Consider the following 20679-nt stretch of genomic DNA (forward strand, 5'->3'; position numbering starts at 1 on the left):
CTAAGCATTGATAAATAAAATCCTCTTATGACGTCACTGATTATAGAGGTGTGAGTGACGTCATATACGGATTTTATCCATCTATGCCAAGTTATTATACAACCTCGCCCTGTATACAACTAAACATAGGTGCATTAGTAAACCAGGAAGTAAACCAGTATTTCGAGAAGGTTTAGAATCAGGAGTTAATGTTCAGTTAGAGTTGGGCAGTTAAAGTAGGAACATGCAGCTGCTCTTGGTAATACAGGGATACCCACAAAAGATTAGACCTACATTGAGACCTATAATACCGCAGAGTAGGAAGACGACATTTAGCAAATTTGTACGTTGATGCTGTTATTAAACAAATAGATTGAAAATCAATTTATTAGATGAAAGACAGGGTTTGTGGGTGCACACACACTGCCCAATTGTTGAGTTTTCCCTTAATTAACTAACCAGCTAAAAATCTTATCGCCATAACAAAAGTCATCTTCATAGTTCCAAGTTTAATGGGTCCAACTGTAGGTACTAAATTTTTGTAAAAAAGTTTGCAGCTGCAGGGACCAAAAAAGTATAATGAATCTAGACTGAATAAATTGATAAAGCCATCTCAGAAAACTACTCTCTATATGGTTACAAACATATTTTAATAAGCGAGTCTCAATAAACATGAAAATTAGAGAATGAACTGCTTTTAAGCTTCAAAATTACTGAAGGATTTCGATCAGATTTTAATTAGTTATAAGGTGTCCCAATACACATGGGAATTAAATGACTATTTCTATTTCGTATTTGTTCCAAGCGAGATTATTTCGTTAACATAATTTTGCAGTTTCACAGTTAAATCATTGAACACCGAAACTACCAGTCTCGGGATTTCCAAAATATGGTCTGCCAATTTTATACCTTCAAACTTGACCGAGATACTAGAAACATTTGTCTAGATTCTGGTTTATTAATAATCAACAAAACTGTTAAAATGTTTAATATCTCCGTCATTAAAAATACAAAGTTAAGGTAATGTCCACATTTTAGAAAGCCCATTAGACTTTAAATGATGCAGTTAAGATCATTTATTAATTATCGATAATCGATATTTATGTTTTTTTAAGATTTGTACTTTGGCGCTCCTGGGACTAGGTTCAGGGTTCCCCCAGTTCAATCCTGTAGCTGAGCTACAGAGCAGTACCGGAGGTAGAAACTAATAAATAAAGTCGTCTACGCGACATTTAAAGCTTACTTTGTCCCACAGTACTATGATTGTATGACATCCGCCCAACGTTGCATTCGTCCTACGATAATTCGGACCTACCCGCACGTGGTTTTTCTAAAGATTCTAGCTGCTGTTGGTCCGATGAACTGTATGTCGGATACACACTCAAGTGAAAAAAGTTAGTGCATCCAACCTCTGAAGAGGTCGGTTGCACGCTTGACTGTAGGTTGGAGTTATTAAGAGTTATTAAGAAGTAGCAGCGCTTGGCCCAGAAATTATCCTAACCTAACCTGACCCCTCAAATCGGCTATTACTTTATCAATTAGATAACTAGCGCCCCCTTGCCGTCCTAGCAGCAGCGCTCGGCCCAGAAACTGTCTCAACCTAACCTAACCCCGCAGACCGGTTATCACTTTGTCAAGTGGCCGCAGCGCTCGGCCCCTAGCCTGTCCTAGCTGCAGCGCTCCGCACAGAAATTTCTTAACCTAACCTAACCTCACATATCATCGTTTTGTCAATTTGATAATATGGCCGCCGCGCTCGGCCCGAACTTAACCATACCTAACATCCGACCTACAATTAATGTGTTCATCCGACATATATACGTTGTGCATCCGACATACAAAAAAAGTGTTCATCCGACCTACAAAGCTGTGAATCCGACCTATAAAATGTGTGCATCCAACCTACAAATGTTGCAGTAGGTCCGAAGTATCGTAAGACGGAAGTACTGTAGGTCGGAAATTATGCAGGATCGAAGTAACATTACCCAATAGTATCTCTGTTTACCCCCCCCCCCAGTGTAATGTAAAAAAAAAAATGTTATTTAAAAATTAGAACCCAGAAATTTGAGTCCTCTGTTTTTCCTAGAATTGATCCTGGGTGATGGAGAGAACCTGGATCAGAACGGATGTCTAGTTGGACCCTCTGGAGAACGGGTTTGTCCTCTCGGAGCCTTCGGATCTGATGGTATGAGCAGGGTTCAGCATAGTGGTAATCAGGGTCCAGGACAAACCGGAAGTAACGGAAATGCTGGACCAGTAAATTCAGCCGGACTTCCTATCGATCCCGCAGCAGAAACTTACAAAAAGCAGGTTTGAAGATATTTAAACTTTAAATTGACAATGAAGTTACAAAAGGAGCGAACATAGATATTTGTCCCACCAGGGGGGGGGGGGAGGTAACCATATGGATTATACTTTTCAGCCACACTGAACAGTGTACACGTCCACGACTCGGAAATTTAGTTTAAAATGAGAGGTTGAAATAAATGTTCTCATTACATATAGATTTAGAGTAATTTTTTTCTTTAATTGTTGTCTTCGAATTATAGAGATTTCCATGGCAATCATTAGAACAACAATTGTCAGATTTTCTACTAAAACTATTATTACTTAAGATTGAAGAATATCAAAGATGGGCTGAACAGCAGGTGAAAAATGCCGAAAAACAGCTTGGAACAGCTTGAAACAGATCGGAACAGCTTAAAACATCTTTGCGGATTTTTAAAAACAGCTTGGTGGATTTCTTAGGAATAACAGCTGAAACGAAACCACAAGAATATCAAGTTGGAAAAATCTACACGCATTATACTAGTCTAAATCACAAAATTAATAATGAAATAAACATTGAAAATAATTCTTCTATTGAAAAAAATTTAACTAACATTAAACAAATTTAGTTCCGAATTTTAAGGAATGCGTAAAGCATTATCTTTTCTTGTAGAGGCAGGGTTTCAGTTCAATATTTGGCAATTTCTTCTTAGATTTGGATTCGGACACTTTCTTAAAATCAAAAAAATAAAAATATTTATTTTTTAGATTTGTCCAGGTTGACTTGAATCCGAATTTCTCAACCTCCCTAAAAATAAAAATTTGATCAAATAACATTTAAAAATAGACATAAACATAAAACAAAGAACAGACGAGAAAATTAAAAGAAACGTAAAATGAAAAAAAATTTAGACCCAGTTAAAATAATTTTCGGAAAATAAAATCTTAAAAGGTCGTATTTGCTACAGGAGTGTGATGTGACGTTATGTGTTTCTTCTATCAACTTCAAGTCCAGATAGTCCAGATTTCAAGTAGTCTATTGCAGTTTTCCATAGAATTAAAATGACGAGATATTATCATTGCACGTATTTAAAGAGTCTTACTAAGGTTAGAATTAATATATGTGAAAAAGTAGGATAAATATTCAGCTAAAAAAACTAAGGTTTCTTCAACATTTTGGTCAAGCGAAAGGGTTTAAAGCGTAAAGTTGTGAATCAGACAGGTAACTGTTTAAAATTTAAAAAAACTATTGTAAATAAACCTACTTGATAAAGTTCTCCTCCTCTCCCTGGAACCTGCTCTCTAGCTCCGCTATCTTAAGGATACCCTGATACTTGAGTATCCTGGCGGCCTCCTGGAGAAAGTCCTTGATGTTGGTCCCCATCAGGGACAAGCAGAACACAACCACGTCCGCGCTTTCGTTCTTCAGGGGGACCTTGCTCATGTCACACTGAACCACCCCAGGTGCCAAGGAGACTAGAATGATTACAAAATTATGACGGCTTAGGACAAAAATTGAATAAAAAACACTTTCACAGACATCAAACCTGGGTTTCGCGGGACTTACTCCTGTTAAGTAGTAAAAAATCTTGATTTTTTATCGTGGTTTAACCAACACCCCTTTAATTTTTCGGGAGCATTCCCTTTAAATGAAAAAAGTTTGACATACATTTATCTAAGATTAGTTTTATTCCGTTGGCAGTTTTAAGCTTACCTAAATCAAAGCTGTGAACTGTATTATTGATAGACCTTGAGAGCCTAGCTTCTCCGCAGCCCATATCCACCACCACAGCTGAGTCAGGGAGGTGGAGACAGGCGGAGATAATCTTATCCAGAGGATCAGAGGGCCACTGGTTGGCCTGCTGTTGGAAACCCTAGAGTAAACTAAATACATAACCCGGAGTAAAGTTGATGATGAATCTTTATTTCTACAAAATGTATTCTACAAAATATCTACCCCTATAATACAAAGCGAATAAAGAATGATTAAATCAAGAAGGAGGGGGGGAGGGGGATTACACACATAAATGTAAGTGAACTTTTTCATGATCAAACCTGGTGGTATGCTGAGAATAGAGATTCATCTTCACGAAACATTTTGGCACTCTGAGAACTAGTTTGCGTGTACAGCTGCTCATTCAAATACCTAGAGTAAAGTAGTTTCAATCAATTAATCAATCAATCAATGCACAATCCGTCAACAAATCAATAAATTATCAAACCAACAAATCAAATCAATTAACCAATATACAATTAAGCCACTAACATTTTTTTGCTTAAGTATTAAACAATATTAAACTGATAATTTGAGAAAATTCAATTTATTTTGATTATATTATCATTATTAAAGAAACCCCGCTATTTAAAAAGTTGGCGCCGACCCACCTATCCATCATCCATGGGAAAACTTAAGCTGGATAAAGCTTTATTGGACGTTTCATTAAGATTTGAACTTTTTCATGATATTAATAATAATACATCTGTTATAGATATAAGGGATAACTGACCTAAACCTAGAAGATGTTAATTTATCCAGAGCTTTCTCAGTAAAACTCTTTTTATTATTCTTTTTCCCATTCAGTTGGGGGTCAGCAGCCGACAATATCTCCTTTAGCTTGTTCTTATCAAACCTAGCATAGAATATTATTGTTGTCATTGTTATCATTGTTATCATTGTTATCATTGTTATCATTGTTATCATTGTTATCATTGTTTTCATTGTTTTCATTGTTTTCATTGTTTTCATTGTTTTCATTGTTTTCATTGTTTTCATTGTTTTCATTGTTTTCATTGTTTTCATTGTTATCATTGTTTTCATTGTTTTCATTGTTATTATTGTTATTGTTATCATTGTTATCATTGTTATTATTGTTATCATTGTTATCATTGTTATCATCGTTATCACTATTATCTTTCTTATCTTTCTTCTCTTTCTAATCTTTCTTTTCTTTCTTATCATCACTATCTTTATTATCTTTATTATTTTTATTATCTTTATTATCTTGATTATCTTTATTATCTTTATTATCTTTATTATCTTTATTATCTTTATTATCATTATTATCATTATTATCATTATTATCATTATCATCATTATCATCATTATCATCATTATCATCATTATCATCATTATCATCATTATCATCATTATCATCATTATCATCATTATCATTATTATCATTATTATCATCATTATCATCATTATCATCATTACAATCATTATCATTAATATCACTGTTATCCTCATTATAATTATTATCAATATTTCAACTTTTGCTTATAAGGTTTCTTATGTTAGAACAAGTTACTGCCTTAAATCAAAGTCAAATGTGGGTACATAGTAAGGGGAGGAGGAGACTGACTATATACATTTATTTTAAAATCCTTGGTTTTTTATTTTTTTTATTTGTATTAAAACTATGTTTGAACCTCGGATGGACTCCATCAACACAATTTGAATTATTCTCCTCAGATCTTCTCTTCTTCTTCCTAATGCAGAGAAATCAGATTCTAAACCATCATATAGAGGTATATTTCTCTCACTCCCCACCCCAAATAAAAATCAAATCCAAAATCCCTCCTGCCCCAGTATCTTCTTAGTAGTTTTGGTCATACTGAAATAATTTTCTCAGTAGTTTTGGTCATATTGAAATAATTTTCTCAGTAGTTTTGGTCATTCTAAAATAATTTTCTCAGTAGTTTTGATCATACTGAAATAATTTTCCCAGTAGTTTTGGACATACTAAAATAATTTTCTTAGTAGTTTTGGTCATAATGAAATAATTTTCTCCGTAGTTTTGGTCATAATGAAATAATTTTCTCAGTAGTTTTGGACATACTAAAATAATTTTCCCAGTAGTTTTGGACATTCTAAAATAATTTTCCCAGTATTTTAGACATACTAAAATAATTTTCTTAGTAGTTTTGGTCACAATGAAATAATTTTCCCATTAGTTTTGGTCATACCGAAATAATTTTCTCAGTAGTTTTGGTCATACTGAAATAATTTTCTCAGTAGTTTTGGTCATACTGAACTAATTTTCTCAGTAGTTTTGATCATACTAAAAAAATTTTCTCAGTAGTTTTGATCATACTAAAATAATTTTCCCAATATTTTAGACATACTAAAATAATTTTCTTAGTAGTTTTGGTCATACTGAAATAATTTTCTCAGTAGTTTTGATCATACTAAAATAATTTTCTCAGTAGTTTTGATCATACTAAAATAATTTTCTCAGTAGTTTTGATCATACTAAAATAATTTTCCCAGTAGTTTTGGACATTCTAAAATAATTTTCCCAGTATTTTAGACATACTAATATAATTTTCTTAGTAGTTTTGGTCATAATGAAATAATTTTCCCAGTAGTTTTGGACATTCTAAAATAATTTTCCCAGTATTTTAGACATACTAAAATAATTTTCTTAGTAGTTTTGGTCATAATGAAATAATTTTCTCAGTAGTTTTGGTCATAATGAAATAATTTTCTCAGTAGTTTTGATCATACTAAAATAATTTTCTCAGTAGTTTTGATCATACTAAAGTAATTTTCCCAGTATTTAAGACATACTAAAATAATTTTCCCAGTAGTTTTGATCATACTAAAATAATTTTCTTAGAAGTTTTGATCATACTAAAATAATTTTCTCAGTAGTTTTGGACATTCTAAAATTAATTTCTTAGTAGTTTTGGACATCCTGATGGCTCTACGGTGGCTCTGCACAAATCTGAGAAACTTAACATATTTCAAAATTGTATACTTAAGAGTTTTGGTCCAATTCAGATCAGAGGTTTAGGCACGTCCCACTAACCACATCTCCCACTCAAATTAAAACTACAAAATATTGACTCAGACAGGTTTAACATTTGGCTTAATTTAATTCAAGCAAACTGTAGAGAATGAAACTTTGAATCCTCCCTGTTTGGTGTTTTCAGAGAATCATCATCTTCCAGGACTGAATTCTCAAAAGCAGGATTCTCCACTCCTTCAAGGTCAGCGGTATCCCGGAGATTTGTCTCTTCAACCTTTCTTTTCTTTCCTTTTGCACCTTTCACCGGCATGTTTATAAACCTGGTAGATATATATTATATAGATATCAGGAGTTCAGGTATTATTCTTTAAATGAGACATTCCCACTTCCCAGGGTTGTATATTGTATAACTGTAAAAAATTTTATAAATAAAAAAAATAGGAATCAATGAAATGATTTACAAGAATACATACACCCAAGAACATCCCTCCCCCCCATATGTTTTAAGAAATACACACACATCTAATAGAGATTTAACACTGCTTTACCTTAAAAATGAATCCTGTGACTTGAATTTCAACCCTTTCCTCAGAAGACCCCCCGGACCGTTCAAATCCAGGTTCTCAGATCCATTCTCTGGTTCAGTAATGTCCTTTCAAAAAATAATTAGGAGAAAATTAAAATTAAAAATGAAACTAATGCATGAAGTTTTTCAAAAAAATCTAATATTTAAATCACCTTCTCTTGAGGTTTATCACTTTCCTTTTTCACCTTCTTCATCTTCATCTTCTTCGATTTCTGGCACATCTTCTTCTTGGTCTCGGTGTCAGAGTCATCAGAGTATATCAGAGATTTCGTCCCGGTCGGAGTGTTTATCACCTTATCCAGAGATTGCAAAACCTTCCTGGATCCGTCCTTCCTCAGTTTGGAAACAGCTCCGGTCTTTACGATTCGTCCTTGCGGAGCCCCATTCTTGTCTTTTTTATTCTTCTTCTTGCTCACTCCTCCCTTGTTCAGCTTGAAAACCGGAGAATCTTGATGTTTCGCCTTCGTGGCTTTACCGCTCTTTCTAATTTTCATTCTGTAATATTAATCATATATCAATTCATGTTGATTTACAATATCTATCATTTACACTTTTAACACTCATTTATGGTATATACAACCAGAAAACCCCAGACATGAAAGACGACTTGTAGACTGAAGTTATGACTTCAAATAGTCCAATAAACATAAGACACAATAATTGTGTAATATAAACAAATTTATTTTACGGAATAAGTGAATTAATAAGTCGCTAGTAAAACCATTTGCTTTGTAACATAAATTTAATCGTCTTTCTTTTTTAAAGTTTTCTGCTTCTCGTTGTACAATTCATTAATTCGACACTAAAATTTGGAAATAATAAATTCTATTAGTCGAAAAATTAAATTTAAAAAAATATATGCAAAGGACAAATTGCTTTTATATTAAATATTCTAGGCTAAAAGTATATTTGGGAAAATAATCAGAAATATTAACTTTTTTTAACATTCAATTTAATAGTTAAATAGGATATTATTATTCAATATATTTAATTGAATTTGAAGTCCAAGTGACGGTCATATATTTTGAAAAAAGCATTATTAAAAGAACGTGATTTATGAGAGCCTCTATAAAATGGAGTTGACTGACCACTTTTGTCAGTGTATTGAGGCTTAAGATAGATAGATAATCTGACCACGTAACCAAACGGCTCCAATTTAGGTTTTAGGGGGGTGGGGGTCGAGTTATACTTTATATGGATTTCAATTTTTAAAATCTAAAACCATTCGGCGCTAACATTTTTATACAACAATCTGGGGTTTCTTTCACAAAAAAATTCAAATGGTTCCTTATTCGGGATTGGGACACTATGTACGTAAAATATTTCTAAGCGTATTAGTTATTTTTTATCACAATTTTATCAGGTTTATTATACGAACTACACATCCTGCTTGATAAGAGTATGGTATATAATGTAGTACTCAGGTTCAAGTTCGTCTTCCAGGACGGATCCGGTCGGAGCGGGATGAATCTCACTTGGTTTCTCTATCTGGAGCTGAGCTACACTTGTCACGTCTTCACTTTCCAGTTTAATTTGCCAGAAACCAGCCTTGCCATTCTCTAACTGATTCTAGAGTAGAAGATATACGCAAATTGAACAAGCAAGGGTATCTATATAATACATAAGTTTAGCTTGTCTTTCTGTTTGTTTGTTTGTATCCAATAAACGTCAAAACGGCTGAACCGCGGGCCCAACTATTGTGTCAGACCTCACGTGAACCCAGGGAAGGTTAATGAATGATGAAAGTTTTAAAAATTTGTGTTAAAAGTTTTTTATTTTTGTAAAATTTTGAAAATGCGCGAAAAAATATTATGAAATCCGCAAACTTTTTTATTTTTGTTTTATACTGAACAAAGAGAAGATGCTCACAGATAAAGCCACANACTTTATTTTATATGTCTATATTATTTTTAAGCCAACCTTGACGTCTGAAGTTTGGATCGGGAACTCCAGTTGAACCTTGTTCATGGCTTCAACCTTTCTGAGTTGAAGTAGCGCTGAGTGAACTAATGTTTTCAACGACGAGGACGGAAGATTGACATAGGTTTGACAGGCAAACGCTAACTCAACCACAAGATGGAGACGTTTGATCAGATCTACGGATTCAGTCAATGATTCTCCGGAGAGGTAAGGATCTAGGGATTCTTTAGTGGCCAGGTCGGAGGATAGAAGAAAGTGACTTGAATCCCGTTTCAGTTTCTCAATCCCCATTTCTATGAGTAGACTGAGGGGTTTGGATCCGGAGAGATCGGGGATCGTTCCTGATCGTACAACGTCCCGGAGCATTCCGGCCATCCCGCTTCGGTTGCCGGAGTAGATAAAGGGACGGATCTCCTCCCGGAGCACGGTTTCAAAAACGAGTGTAAGTAGGTCTGTGAGCTCTGCGAATGACTCGGAGCGGGAGAGAACTGTCCAAAGCATATCAGTGATATCAACGTCTTGTCTGCTTTGCAAGGAAAGAACGTTCTCGGACTCCTCATCCTGAAAAACAAAAAGATCTGGTTATATCTGGTTTAGTACAGTTATATCTGGTTAAAACTGGTTAAAAATAGATATATCTGGTTATATCTGGCAGTGAATAGTAAAATCTGGTTAATTTTGGTTATGCATAGATAGATCTGGTTAAATCTGGTTTATAATAGTTCGATCTGGTTAATTTAGGTTAAGAGTAGATAGATCCAGGCCCCAAGGGTCCATATAATTTCATCCAATACAATCCCAAATGTTGATTGATTGATATTAGGGGCAGAATTTAACCATGTTGTTGTTGTAAACAAGTCCATAATGCAGAATGTATACTGCAAGGGAGTGTTTATTTTTCTGTATATCATAATTTATCTGTTATTTGATGACTGATATTTGTATTGTTTAAACAAATTGACCAAATGCAGTACACATTTATGAAGTGTAGTACACGTACACAAAAAAACTTGCCAAAGTTCAAAATGACATAGGAAGTGTATTTTCATGCCCATAAATGTACTTTCAACCATGGGATCAAAATAGAAATAAATGGACCCATGGAGAGATCTGGTTAAATATGGTTAGATTAATTCAGTAAAAGATAAAATATACAATATACATCAACCATATTTCATAATCTTAATAAGTTAAAATTTTTTAAAAAAGCAAAAGAACATCTTATTCTTTTTAATGTTTTCGAACTGTAAACTAAAATCCGTTCTACCTGGGGACCTGGAGACGGTTTAAGTTTACGGGACGACTCAAGAACCTCCAGAACCTCTTCCTCAAGAGAAGTATCTCCACCCCTTCCACTCCACACCAATCCTTCTCCGGCTAGCCCTGAAACCAGTCCTTCCAGCTGCTCAATATCACTGTTCTGGTTGTCACAGGCGAATCTTCGATCTCCGGGTACCAGGCAAACCTTAAGCTTAGAGAGGGCATCAGGAGGAGGAGATTCTAGAAAAGAGCCAGATCTTTCCCATGTACAATCCAGGATGAGAAAACTATCTCCCTCCTCTCCTGTGAGCAGATATTCAGCTCTGCTCTGAACCTGGATTCTACTCCGTCCTGCTGCCGCGGAATGATTCTTATTAAAGGATTCAAGGGCTCCGGACATAGATTTACAGGGTAGAGGACCCTCCCACCTGGTTTTGGAGACATGTGTGAGGTTTCCGTTCTCTATCTTGTTTCCCAGATAGAGTAGGTTGGATTTATCCTCTGAACTGCAGAGGATATAGTTACTACCGGATGAGGAGAGGGTTGGGTTTACGTTTATCCTGCTCAGAAGGATTCTACTAAACTTCACCGGCAATCCACTAAAAATAACCATTATTTCAAAATTTACCCTAAATTATAGTTAAATCAATTAATCAATAAGTACCTGTGAACAGGAGATTTTGATGTTTTGCGCACAACATTCAGATCATCAATTGAGTCGTCAAACACTTCGTTGGGATCAAACCCAGCCTTGAGAGGACTTCCAGTAATATCGAGATCAACACTAAAAATTCAGTTATTTATTAATCCCGATCGGTTAATTAATATGGAGATTAATATCAAATGCATTATTTTATCTCGAAATAAAAAAAAGAGTGGATCAAGCATTAAACCCGATATCCACCGATCAAAAGTTCCCAGCTCTGATCATACTTAAGACCTTGGAAACCCCAACTTAATCTAAGAAACTTAGAGTTGAACAAGTATAGCATAATTGCCGGCTGCATTTAAAGTTCGATAATCTATCCAGAAAATGTAACTTCAGTTCATATTTAAATTAATTTTTGTTACCGATACAAGACAAAGCTGGGTCAGGTTCATTCCATCAGGTTGTGAAAGAATACAAAGGAAATCTGTTAACAAATTCTAAATATCTAATATGATAATAAATTGCTTTTCTTTTACTTTTGATTATTGTGAACGAATATAATTTCAACATTGGCATGAAAAGTTAAAAACAAAATAACATTTTATCCGCCAAGGAGGAGGAGGAGGGGGGGGGGGAATAATTTAAGAATGCTAGCCTTTGGCCGATTATCAAACTACTAACCTAGAGCTTGGTAGTCGAACGGACTGAACCTTGACCGGAGTAAAAGCCTTCTCCTGGAGAACTGATTTTCTGGAAACTTTCTCCTTGTAATATAGTTGAACCGAACCTGATTCCCCAGTCAGGGTCTGAATCAGGGTCGGTGAAGGAATACATTCTGCAGAATAGGAGAAACTTAACTCTTGAGTTAACACCATTTCTCCGAGTCTGAAATAATCACAGATAAATGAAGAAAACAATCATCAAGATTTTCTTGTTTTGTAAATTTTAACCGCGTGATCCTCACTAGAGCTAGCGAGTAGGTCGGAGTCAATGGGAGAGAACGCAAGACGCGTGACTGTCATATGATGAGCTGACTCTTGATTTAAAACCTGGAGAAGCTGGAACTCGTCTCTCCAGGTATACAAATGAATAGTTCCGTTCTCTAGTCCTATTGCTAGTTTATAAGGATTTGTTTCCAAGGACGGAGAAGCTAGTGCTGTTACACTCTCCGGGAGGTTTACAGGTTCCCCTGCTCTCTCCCAACCCGGAGAACCCCAACAAACCACAAGTTTATCTCGGCTCCCGGTGAAGAAATATTTTCCATCGTAACTCCAAGAACAAGTCCAGATCAATCTTTTATGCGGGTTTGTTTTCTTGTCCGAGTTTGCAACCCGTTCTATAGATAATTCATCCTGGACAAGGTTTAGTTTGTGTAAACTCCAGGTTCTATCCCTTGACACGGAGAGGAGGAGGGACGAGGTTGGATTAAATTGTAACTGTGTAACAGTTAAACTATGAGCTTCTATCCGTCCAATCTAAAATAAATTTAAATAAAAACGTAATTTTTTTTACACTTTTAAAAATGGTAGAAACCCCACCTGCTTCCAAGTTTTGGTATTCCATATTATAATTGCAGCTTCCTGGGGTTGGGCTGACTTACAAGCACTTGCAACCATACTTCCGTTCTGGTTAGTTGCAACCGAGTATAATTCGTATCCATGCCCGTACATCTTATGAATCTCCGGCCAGAGGGTGTTCTGAACCAGAAACTCTTCCGGGGGAGGTTTATCTAGGAGCTGAGGAGTAAAATAGTAATCCGGGAACTGATCTTTTACATGACGTTCCTCCTCCGGGATACTTTTCTCTCCCTCGAACACTGCTTTGTTTGAGAGGCCGAGGGTTGGTAAACTTGCTCCCTGAGCTAGTTTCTCTCTATCCACACCCGGGACGGATTGTCCAGTGAGACGGATAAAGTTATCCAGAAAGTTTTGAGGAGCTTGGAACGCTCTGAGAACCTTCTCCTCAGCTCCGGAAACAAAGGTGAAGTTGGGAAGGGTTGCGATACAGCTCATGTCATAACCATGAACCTGAGGTCTGGCAACCTCGTGCCAAGCTCCGGAGCTACATTGAGCGTGACAACGCGTAGTTTGATCCGTCCCGGTACTTAGTAAGTATCCTCCTGATCTATCCCAGGCTAGGTCGGAGACTGTTCCTTGATGGCCTCCGATAACAATCCCTGGGACCCAACCCTGATCCACAGGTTCCCAGTAATGAAAAGCTCCGTTGAACGAGTATCCGAGAATCTGTCCGTCCGGCCCCCACGTTGCTCCAAGCATACCTAGAGTATTACCTCCTATTTCTCCAACCCTGGCTTGATCCATCCATACTCCCTCCTCCTCCCTCCATATTAACATGGTCTTATCCAGGCTAACTGAGAGCAGGGACAGGTTTGGAGAGAAACTCCACTCAACAGAGAAAACCTTATCCTCATGCCCACTTAGTACACTCTCCAGCTGGACAGAGTAAAGATGACCACCTGGATACTCAACAATAACGTCCTTGACCTCTAGAACATCCTCCGTCCTAGCTTCACGAGCTGGTTCCAGCCTCCAGAGCCGGATCGTAGAATCCTGGCTTGCAGAGGCCAGGAGAAAATAATCCTCGACCTTAACTGTATCCAGGGAGGTCACCCAGTCCTCGTGTCCTCGTAGCCTCTCCAGAACACTCCATTCATCTCCTAAACATTTGTCTTAATCACAGCAAAAATTAAATTAATATGCATTTTTTCAACTGCGTTATGGTTTAAGAATTCTCACCCTGGTCTAACCCAATCCGAACCAGATTGATTTTACAATCTTCTCCGGAATAGAACAGAGATATGTTATCTAAAGGCCAGGATACAAGATGCAGCGCAAACACCAAACTCGTCCTGAATAAAAAATCAAGTTGTTCAATCTTATTTTTATACCCCCTCCGACTCTATATAGAAATGGTTAAATAATTTGACAATGAAAATAATAGAACCTTACTTTAGATCTAATGTAAAGAAATTGTTGGGGTTAATCTCCGTCGTTTTCAAATCTATTCTCCAGATCTGAACCTTGCAATCGTTCCCTGTAGTTGCAAGGATCAATTCATTTCCCAGATTCAGGACGGAGAGACAGGTGACAGACCCGGAGTGAGCTTGAAACCGTGAGATGAGAAAATGATCTCCGTCCTGGATTTTCCAGATACAAACACTACCATCGGAGGACCCGGAGATAAGATGGGTTTGGTCATCCTTCTCCGAAACCCTCACACAGTTGACTCTAAAATTAAAATATTTTAATACCAATATAAAACCATTGGGTTCCAGCGAGTCAAAAAATATCGGAATTTGTTATTTAATAACAAAGTTTTAAAAATAAAATAAAAATAAGGAGGGTATAGCATGTAGTTTTAAGAAAGGATCGCGAGTAGTAATAATAAAATAATAATACAAAATACCTAATAATAACAACGAAAAAAGCAGTGAAAATAATAATAACACTGATACTTTGATATTTAATTTTCTCTAAATCATAATCATATTTCAAAAAATATTAATGATAATGAGGACAATGACAATAAATAATAAATAAATAATAGAGGAAAACAAATTAATGATAATAAAATCATAAAAGTACTATTTACCTCTGTGAATGTTGAACCAAAGTATGAAGTATTTTCTCCTGTGAAGGAGAATAAACAACAACTGCTGAATTGCCTCCGAAATAAACCAAACCTGAATAAGTGAACAAATTTTAAATTCAAAATATATTTATTTATAATATTTATGTTTTTTTAAATAAAAAATCATTAAGATATCACAGAAATGAATAATGTAATTCTTTTTATAAGCAAATTCTTAAAAGTTAGAATCCAAAGCTAAATGGCTTTATCAGAAAAAGTCTGTAATGTGTAGCTTATATTAAAAAAAGATTAAGATCAATATAAATTCTTCTTTCATTAAAGGCGCAATTCAGAGTGTGGGGGGGGGGAAGAGATGATGATTGAACGACTCTTTTATTTTTCACACTATGATTTTTTGGACTTAGATTCAATGTTCCACACTACACAATTTTCTCTTTTCTCAATTAACATTTGCTTCAGGACATTTTTAATGACTACAAGTCTAACCCAGCGCTCGGCCCGCCTAACCAATTTTAGCCCCAGCGCTCGGCCCCTTGACCGCTCTAAGTTGACGCCCTTTGACCCGTCGATACCCAATCATCTGACCTGGAGGAAACTGACCTCAAGAGTTTATAAATTGTATTAGATCTCAACTACGTTTGTTTAGGAATCAAGCAGGGAAGGTGGAGTTTGATGTGGACTGGAGTTAGAGATATACTTGGAAGTCCATTTAAATCCATAATATGTGCGGAAAGTTAAAGCTTGTTGTTCGAATACCCTTCAGACCAGTTTCCACAACATCAACCCTAATTGTAGCGTAGAAAGAATAACCCTACTGTTAACTACAGGGGAAAACCTTCAGATACAGTGTTAACTACAAAGGATGAGACAGTAAAGACGACCTGAAACTTTTAAATTATGAAGTCTCATCCTTTGTGGGTAACCCTGTATTTTATAAAGTAAACGTCGTGGTTTAAGACGTATAGTAAATAGTACGGGAGAAAATGTGATATGCCGTAAAGCCAAATTCAGATCATGTACATTGTACACTTGACCTAGACTCAGGAAGATCAAATATAAACCTACCCGTCCTGGTCCAGGCTAAGCAGTTATATGTTCGATTACATCCAACACTCGTGTAAACATTTTCCATCTGAAACAATGCATAATATTGAGAAGGGTGTAAATTTATTTATTTGAGTATGTATAATTTAATATCTTACAATAAACAAGATAGTATAGAGGCAACATGACTAGAACAGGTATAATATGTTAACATTCGAGTTTTCAAAAAGTGCGAAACAGATTACATTATTTAGGATCTGGGCAAAATAAAGTAGAAAGAAAGGATAACATGTAAAAAGTGGATTTGACATTTCAAAGTCTCTTCATTGCAGAGACTTGAGATTCTTGGGTTTCTAGTTTGAGAAATATTCTTCAATCTGGGTTTACTCTTTAACCTTGATTGTGATATAGCGCGAGGCGATGAACCCAGCAAGGCAGGTGAGCGCAGTGAATATCGCGGCGCACATGTAAAAAGTTTCCTCGTCGAAAACATCCGCAAATGCGGGAACATGGTCGTATAGTTTGTCCACCGCCTGTACATAACCGTACTCAAATACGGACAATAAATAGCTTGAGAAACAATCTTAAAAATGTTTTAGAAATCTAAAAATTTATTTTCAATGATTCAACTCTGTCTTTTTGTTGTGACTTTGACTTTTAACCTTTTCTAAAATATACTTTTCCTAATTTTTTTTGAAAATCACAAGATCAAACAAATCTTTTATCCTGAAAATCGGCAAAAGCTCGGCTAAAAAAAACCTTCCTAACTCTTTTCGCCCAAATAAATTTGTTCGTTTTTTAAACCCAAATTCAGCCTTTAAAATTGTTGAAAAAGGTCTATCATCATTTGTTTATGGATGAGTAAGGTTTCCTGCATAACAGCTTTAGTAGCCTTCTTTTCTCCCATTCTTCTGAAACAAGACAAATGAATTCAATACAAAGATAACACTTAAATTTATTTAAGAGGCGGAAGTCCAAGCTGGGCTCGTAGTTTGTTGGTTTCAGAGACGGATAGTTCATCCTTCCCTCCTCCTCCTCCTCCCCCTCCTCCAGAGCTCTTTTCATCCTTAACCCTCCTCTTATCATCCCGATCCCTCTTATGCTCTCTGCTCCTACTCCTCTCCTTCCTCTTCTTATCCCTACTCCGGGATCGTCTTCTTCTCTCCCTGCTCCGGGGCCTCTTAGTATCGCGCTCCCTATGACGATCTCCTCTATCCCGCTCCCGGCTCCGTTCCCTCTTCGGTTCTCTGTCCCTGCTCCGATCACGTCGTCGAACATCTCGATCTCTCCTTCTCTCGTCCTTCTCCGGCTCCGGTTCTGGTTCGGGTTCGGAGTCACTGCTTGCTTCCTCCAGGAGATCGTCTTCAAGAACGGAGACTCGGGGTTCCAGATCGTTCCCTTCTTCTAGGATTCCTCTTTTCTGTATCCTAGAGCGAAAAAAATGAAAGACCGTGAAAATTGTAATTTGTTATCTATGTTGTTCAAATATGAGTACATATTTCCCCCATTAATTAAAGTTTTAAATTCATTATGATTTTTTTTTCAGCTAAATTTTTTTTTAATTCATTCGCCCCGTTTCACACACATAACATTTGTGTTTGGTTCAACGGTTTTATGTTTTTCAAATCAAATCTTAGCAAATAAGTAGGAAGTATGTGAACGAAACGACTGAGAAACCAAAAACACTAACACAAATACGGCGATTTTGATCAATTATGAATTAGGATTTTAAAAGGCACTCTATTTGTACTTAAAAGAAGCCCTTTCATCATTATACTTAACAAAAAGATTTCGCCAATTTTCCTTTTTCCATTTTCCATTTATATTTCTTATTAACTTTTACTTTTCCAGGAAGAAAAATAATTGGTTCATTTAGAAGGTAGTTCTAGATGGACCCGAAAAATAAAGTGCTACAAGGTCCCCTCACATCATGTAGAAGATGTAATGGAAATTAGCAAAGGTTGATGTGCCCCAGTGCAGTGCTGCTCGTCTTTTTTAGAAAAAATTTATATTTCTTATTAACTTTTAATTGGTACCCCCCCCCCCTTCATACCATGAAATCATCCAATTTTCCTTTTTCCATTTACTTGGTGCCCCCCCCCCTTTCATACCATGAAATCATCCAATTTTCCTTTTTCCATTAGCGGATTTCCAACAAATCAAAGAAATCGAAATTTTTTGGAATAGAAATAGCTAAAAACCTGGGAAGCTGGATATCGCTAACTCTCTCCTCTCTGAGCAATGAGTCAATGAACTCGTCCATGTGACTCAACTCGAAATTACCATCTCGTCTTTGAACACGAACTTTCCTGCAACAATTAAAATAAATACATCATTTACTTAATTTTAAAGAAATCAATATCTATTATTACAACTTGCTTTGAAAATCCCATTTATGATGGCTGGAGTTTTGAATTTTAAAAGTTAAAATATTTTTTCGCCAACATTATTAAAACAATTAAACAACTAATTTAAAAATGGAAAATCAAAAAGACAGTTTGCATCAGAATTGGATAAAAAACTAGTTTTTCAATAAAATAATAATTACAAAAGTTAAAAAATCATTTTTTTTGCTCTTCAGAATTCCTGAAGAAAGGCACCTTTAATGGGGCTAAAAACGTCTTGAATGGATTGTGGAGTGGAGTGCCCCTCTATTTACAGAATTCACAACAGTATATTTTAAACCTTGGTCTTACACTTATCAAAGTAAAAAACCGTCGAATTTGTCCTAATTAGTACTAACATAAAGATTTAAAGGGAACCATAAATCCTAGTTCTCTAACCTGTAATCATTCAACAAAGGCTCCAGGTACTTGTAACAGTCCAGCGAGGTTCCGGTTAACCGGAGATAGTACGCACCCAGAGCACGCACATACTTGAAATCCTCGTTCTTGATGAACTCGATGATGATGTCCTTTTCCGGTTGGATCTGCAGCATCTTGAGAATGAGGCAGAGGAAGGGGGTGGGTTTAATGTTGCCTCCGAAAACTCCTCCGATAAACTTGAGTTCCATTGCCTAGATTTAAATTCAGTTCAAACTGATTTCTGTGCAAAGTTTTCAACTTCTTGGTATAATTTAAAAAAAAAACTTTTTTCAATATTAATTAATTAATTAATTAATTAATTAATGACAATTAAAGGGACTGTAGACGTAATTTATAGAGACGCCTTGTATGATAAAGAATGTTTCAACTTTGAAAATTGATTATTTTCAGTTGTGGGTTTTCTATATAACAGTGACTAGACTCTTGAGGTTCTGTTGTAAATCCGACATCTTGCTCTTTAAATGGAGGGTCACTTGAAGTTACAAGGACAGTCCCTTTAAGTCGCTTTAAGGCTACAAGAATTCATCAAACTTAACCAAATAAATAGAAGCTGGTGCAGTGGACAATTAGAAAAGAATTTACCAGAATTACGATAAAATATTTTATTTTTATTTTTTATTTTTTTTTGGACTTTTCTATGCCAAATAATAAACTGAAGGAAATTGATAATTCCGAGAAAAATAACAAAAACCTTCATTCTAAATCTTTCCTTTCTCATTACATTATTGGGTTAGGATGGGACGTTATGGACAAATTTACTCCCCAGAAACTTACCTTGTCAACCAGAAGCTCTGCAGTTAAAGCAAAACAGTTCTCCTTCCAGTATTTACTGTCGTAAATACGGGATCTGAAATACACAAATTAGAGAGGAAATATATTTTTCTAAATACATTTAAATCATATCATCAGGGGTGTATAATTTTCTGTTCCCCCCCCCCCCCNGGGGGCAAAAATATGAGCTTTCATTAGGTTTGTGGGAAAAAAATGAAGAAAAAAGGAAAGAAGGGAAAGGGAAGGAGGAAAGGAAGGGAAAAGAAAAGTGAAAGATGGAAGGGAAAAGGGAAGGAAAAAATGGGAGGAGGGAAGGGAAAAGGGACTAAAGGGAAGGCAAAAGAGGCAAGAGGGAAGGGAAAAGGGACAAGAGGGAAGGGAAAAGGGTGACGGGAATGCTTAAAAAAACTCAGAGGGACCTTGAAGTTGACCTTTTTAGTGCACCAAAACGCTCCATTTTACTACTAAAATCCAAAAAAAATCTTAGCAAGGGGGTTCCGAAATATGATTCTGAAAAGGGGGGAGGGAGGGCAAAAATATGAGTCTCACAACTAATATACACCCCTGCATATCATATAAAAATGGAAAAACTAAAAGGAACTATCAGAGACACAACTGGGGAATTTTTTTTGATGTGAAAATGTAGATGTAATAAATAACACCAGAGGTAATTTTTTTTTTGAAAGAATAAAATTTCACCAGAAATTCTCCTTTTCCATCACTAGTGTAGTGTTTCCCCCCCCCCCTCCCTCCTTTAGTTGAACTATAAAGTGTAAATGAAAAGAACAGGATGTTCCTTGATTTAAAAATCAAAATAAGAAAAACTGATCAGATTTATCTAACCTGATAATCTTTTCCACGAGATACTGAGGGTTTGTACCCTTTACTGTGTGTGCGTCCTTCACTGTCCGGTTTGCCATTCTTATCTGCTAGATTCTGAAACATTAAACTTATTACAATTACAATTAATTTTAAGAAATAGACTTGAATATTTTTTTTTAAAGATTTTGTCTA

At 35.9% G+C, this 20679-nt stretch overlaps 5 protein-coding genes across 5 annotated transcripts; 1 reads left to right on the forward strand and 4 right to left on the reverse strand.

The window, feature by feature from the left end:
* The first annotated feature begins 154 nt into the window (after window positions 1-154).
* LOC111695508 (uncharacterized) lies at window positions 155-2813 on the forward strand. Its single transcript, XM_023464862.1, has 4 exons — window positions 155-238; window positions 1095-1176; window positions 2066-2289; window positions 2595-2813. The coding sequence occupies exons 1-4, from the start codon at window positions 224-226 to the stop codon at window positions 2661-2663; spliced, it is 390 nt and encodes a 129-aa protein (XP_023320630.1). The 5' UTR covers window positions 155-223; the 3' UTR covers window positions 2664-2813.
* Window positions 2814-2819: 6 nt separating this feature from the next.
* LOC111695506 (ribosomal RNA-processing protein 8) lies at window positions 2820-8097 on the reverse strand. The gene is made up of 9 exons (XM_023464860.1): window positions 7737-8097; window positions 7547-7650; window positions 7166-7318; window positions 5677-5736; window positions 4755-4877; window positions 4303-4393; window positions 3962-4121; window positions 3513-3723; window positions 2820-3055 (listed from the first exon to the last, which is right to left on the reverse strand). The coding sequence occupies exons 1-9, from the start codon at window positions 8076-8078 to the stop codon at window positions 2905-2907; spliced, it is 1395 nt and encodes a 464-aa protein (XP_023320628.1). The 5' UTR covers window positions 8079-8097; the 3' UTR covers window positions 2820-2904.
* LOC111695505 (protein zwilch homolog) lies at window positions 8078-12298 on the reverse strand. The gene is made up of 5 exons (XM_023464859.1): window positions 12095-12298; window positions 11429-11548; window positions 10772-11363; window positions 9505-10065; window positions 8078-9153 (listed from the first exon to the last, which is right to left on the reverse strand). Exons 1-5 carry the CDS (start codon window positions 12286-12288, stop codon window positions 8962-8964), a joined length of 1659 nt encoding a protein of 552 aa, XP_023320627.1. The 5' UTR covers window positions 12289-12298; the 3' UTR covers window positions 8078-8961.
* On the reverse strand, window positions 12298-16454 carry LOC111695504 (probable elongator complex protein 2). Its single transcript, XM_023464858.1, has 6 exons — window positions 16091-16454; window positions 15026-15116; window positions 14383-14661; window positions 14170-14282; window positions 12952-14090; window positions 12298-12888 (listed from the first exon to the last, which is right to left on the reverse strand). The coding sequence occupies exons 1-6, from the start codon at window positions 16155-16157 to the stop codon at window positions 12334-12336; spliced, it is 2244 nt and encodes a 747-aa protein (XP_023320626.1). The 5' UTR covers window positions 16158-16454; the 3' UTR covers window positions 12298-12333.
* Window positions 16455-16978: 524 nt separating this feature from the next.
* Window positions 16979-20608, reverse strand: LOC111695507 (pre-mRNA-splicing factor 38A). Its single transcript, XM_023464861.1, has 5 exons — window positions 20509-20608; window positions 19669-19741; window positions 18853-19085; window positions 18271-18378; window positions 16979-17496 (listed from the first exon to the last, which is right to left on the reverse strand). Exons 1-5 carry the CDS (start codon window positions 20583-20585, stop codon window positions 17025-17027), a joined length of 963 nt encoding a protein of 320 aa, XP_023320629.1. The 5' UTR covers window positions 20586-20608; the 3' UTR covers window positions 16979-17024.
* Window positions 20609-20679: the final 71 nt, after the last annotated feature.

Source organism: Eurytemora carolleeae, unplaced genomic scaffold (genome assembly GCF_000591075.1).
Source record: "Eurytemora carolleeae unplaced genomic scaffold, Eaff_2.0 scaffold90, whole genome shotgun sequence".
Classification (NCBI taxonomy): domain Eukaryota; kingdom Metazoa; phylum Arthropoda; class Copepoda; order Calanoida; family Temoridae; genus Eurytemora; species Eurytemora carolleeae.

Coding starts and splice junctions, on each gene's coding strand:
- LOC111695508 (XM_023464862.1), top strand. Junction 1,177..2,065: donor GCTACAGAGCAGTACCGGAG/GTAGAAACTAAT, acceptor TGTTTTTCCTAG/AATTGATCCTGGGTGATGGA. Junction 2,290..2,594: donor CAGAAACTTACAAAAAGCAG/GTTTGAAGATAT, acceptor TTATTACTTAAG/ATTGAAGAATATCAAAGATG.
- LOC111695506 (XM_023464860.1), bottom strand. CDS start 8,078: ATGAAAATTAGAAAGAGCGGTAAAGCCACGAAGGCGAAACATCAAGAT. Junction 4,394..4,754: donor TTAACATCTTCTAGGTTTAG/GTCAGTTATCCC, acceptor ACTTTACTCTAG/GTATTTGAATGAGCAGCTGT. Junction 4,122..4,302: donor TATTCTCAGCATACCACCAG/GTTTGATCATGA, acceptor AGTTTACTCTAG/GGTTTCCAACAGCAGGCCAA.
- LOC111695505 (XM_023464859.1), bottom strand. CDS start 12,288: ATGGTGTTAACTCAAGAGTTAAGTTTCTCCTATTCTGCAGAATGTATT. Junction 11,364..11,428: donor TCAAAATCTCCTGTTCACAG/GTACTTATTGAT, acceptor GGTTATTTTTAG/TGGATTGCCGGTGAAGTTTA. Junction 10,066..10,771: donor AACCGTCTCCAGGTCCCCAG/GTAGAACGGATT, acceptor TTTGTTTTTCAG/GATGAGGAGTCCGAGAACGT.
- LOC111695504 (XM_023464858.1), bottom strand. CDS start 16,157: ATGGAAAATGTTTACACGAGTGTTGGATGTAATCGAACATATAACTGC. Junction 14,662..15,025: donor TTGGTTCAACATTCACAGAG/GTAAATAGTACT, acceptor TTTTAATTTTAG/AGTCAACTGTGTGAGGGTTT. Junction 12,889..12,951: donor ATACCAAAACTTGGAAGCAG/GTGGGGTTTCTA, acceptor AATTTATTTTAG/ATTGGACGGATAGAAGCTCA.
- LOC111695507 (XM_023464861.1), bottom strand. CDS start 20,585: ATGGCAAACCGGACAGTGAAGGACGCACACACAGTAAAGGGTACAAAC. Junction 19,742..20,508: donor CTCGTGGAAAAGATTATCAG/GTTAGATAAATC, acceptor TGTGTATTTCAG/ATCCCGTATTTACGACAGTA. Junction 19,086..19,668: donor CAGAGCTTCTGGTTGACAAG/GTAAGTTTCTGG, acceptor ATTTAAATCTAG/GCAATGGAACTCAAGTTTAT.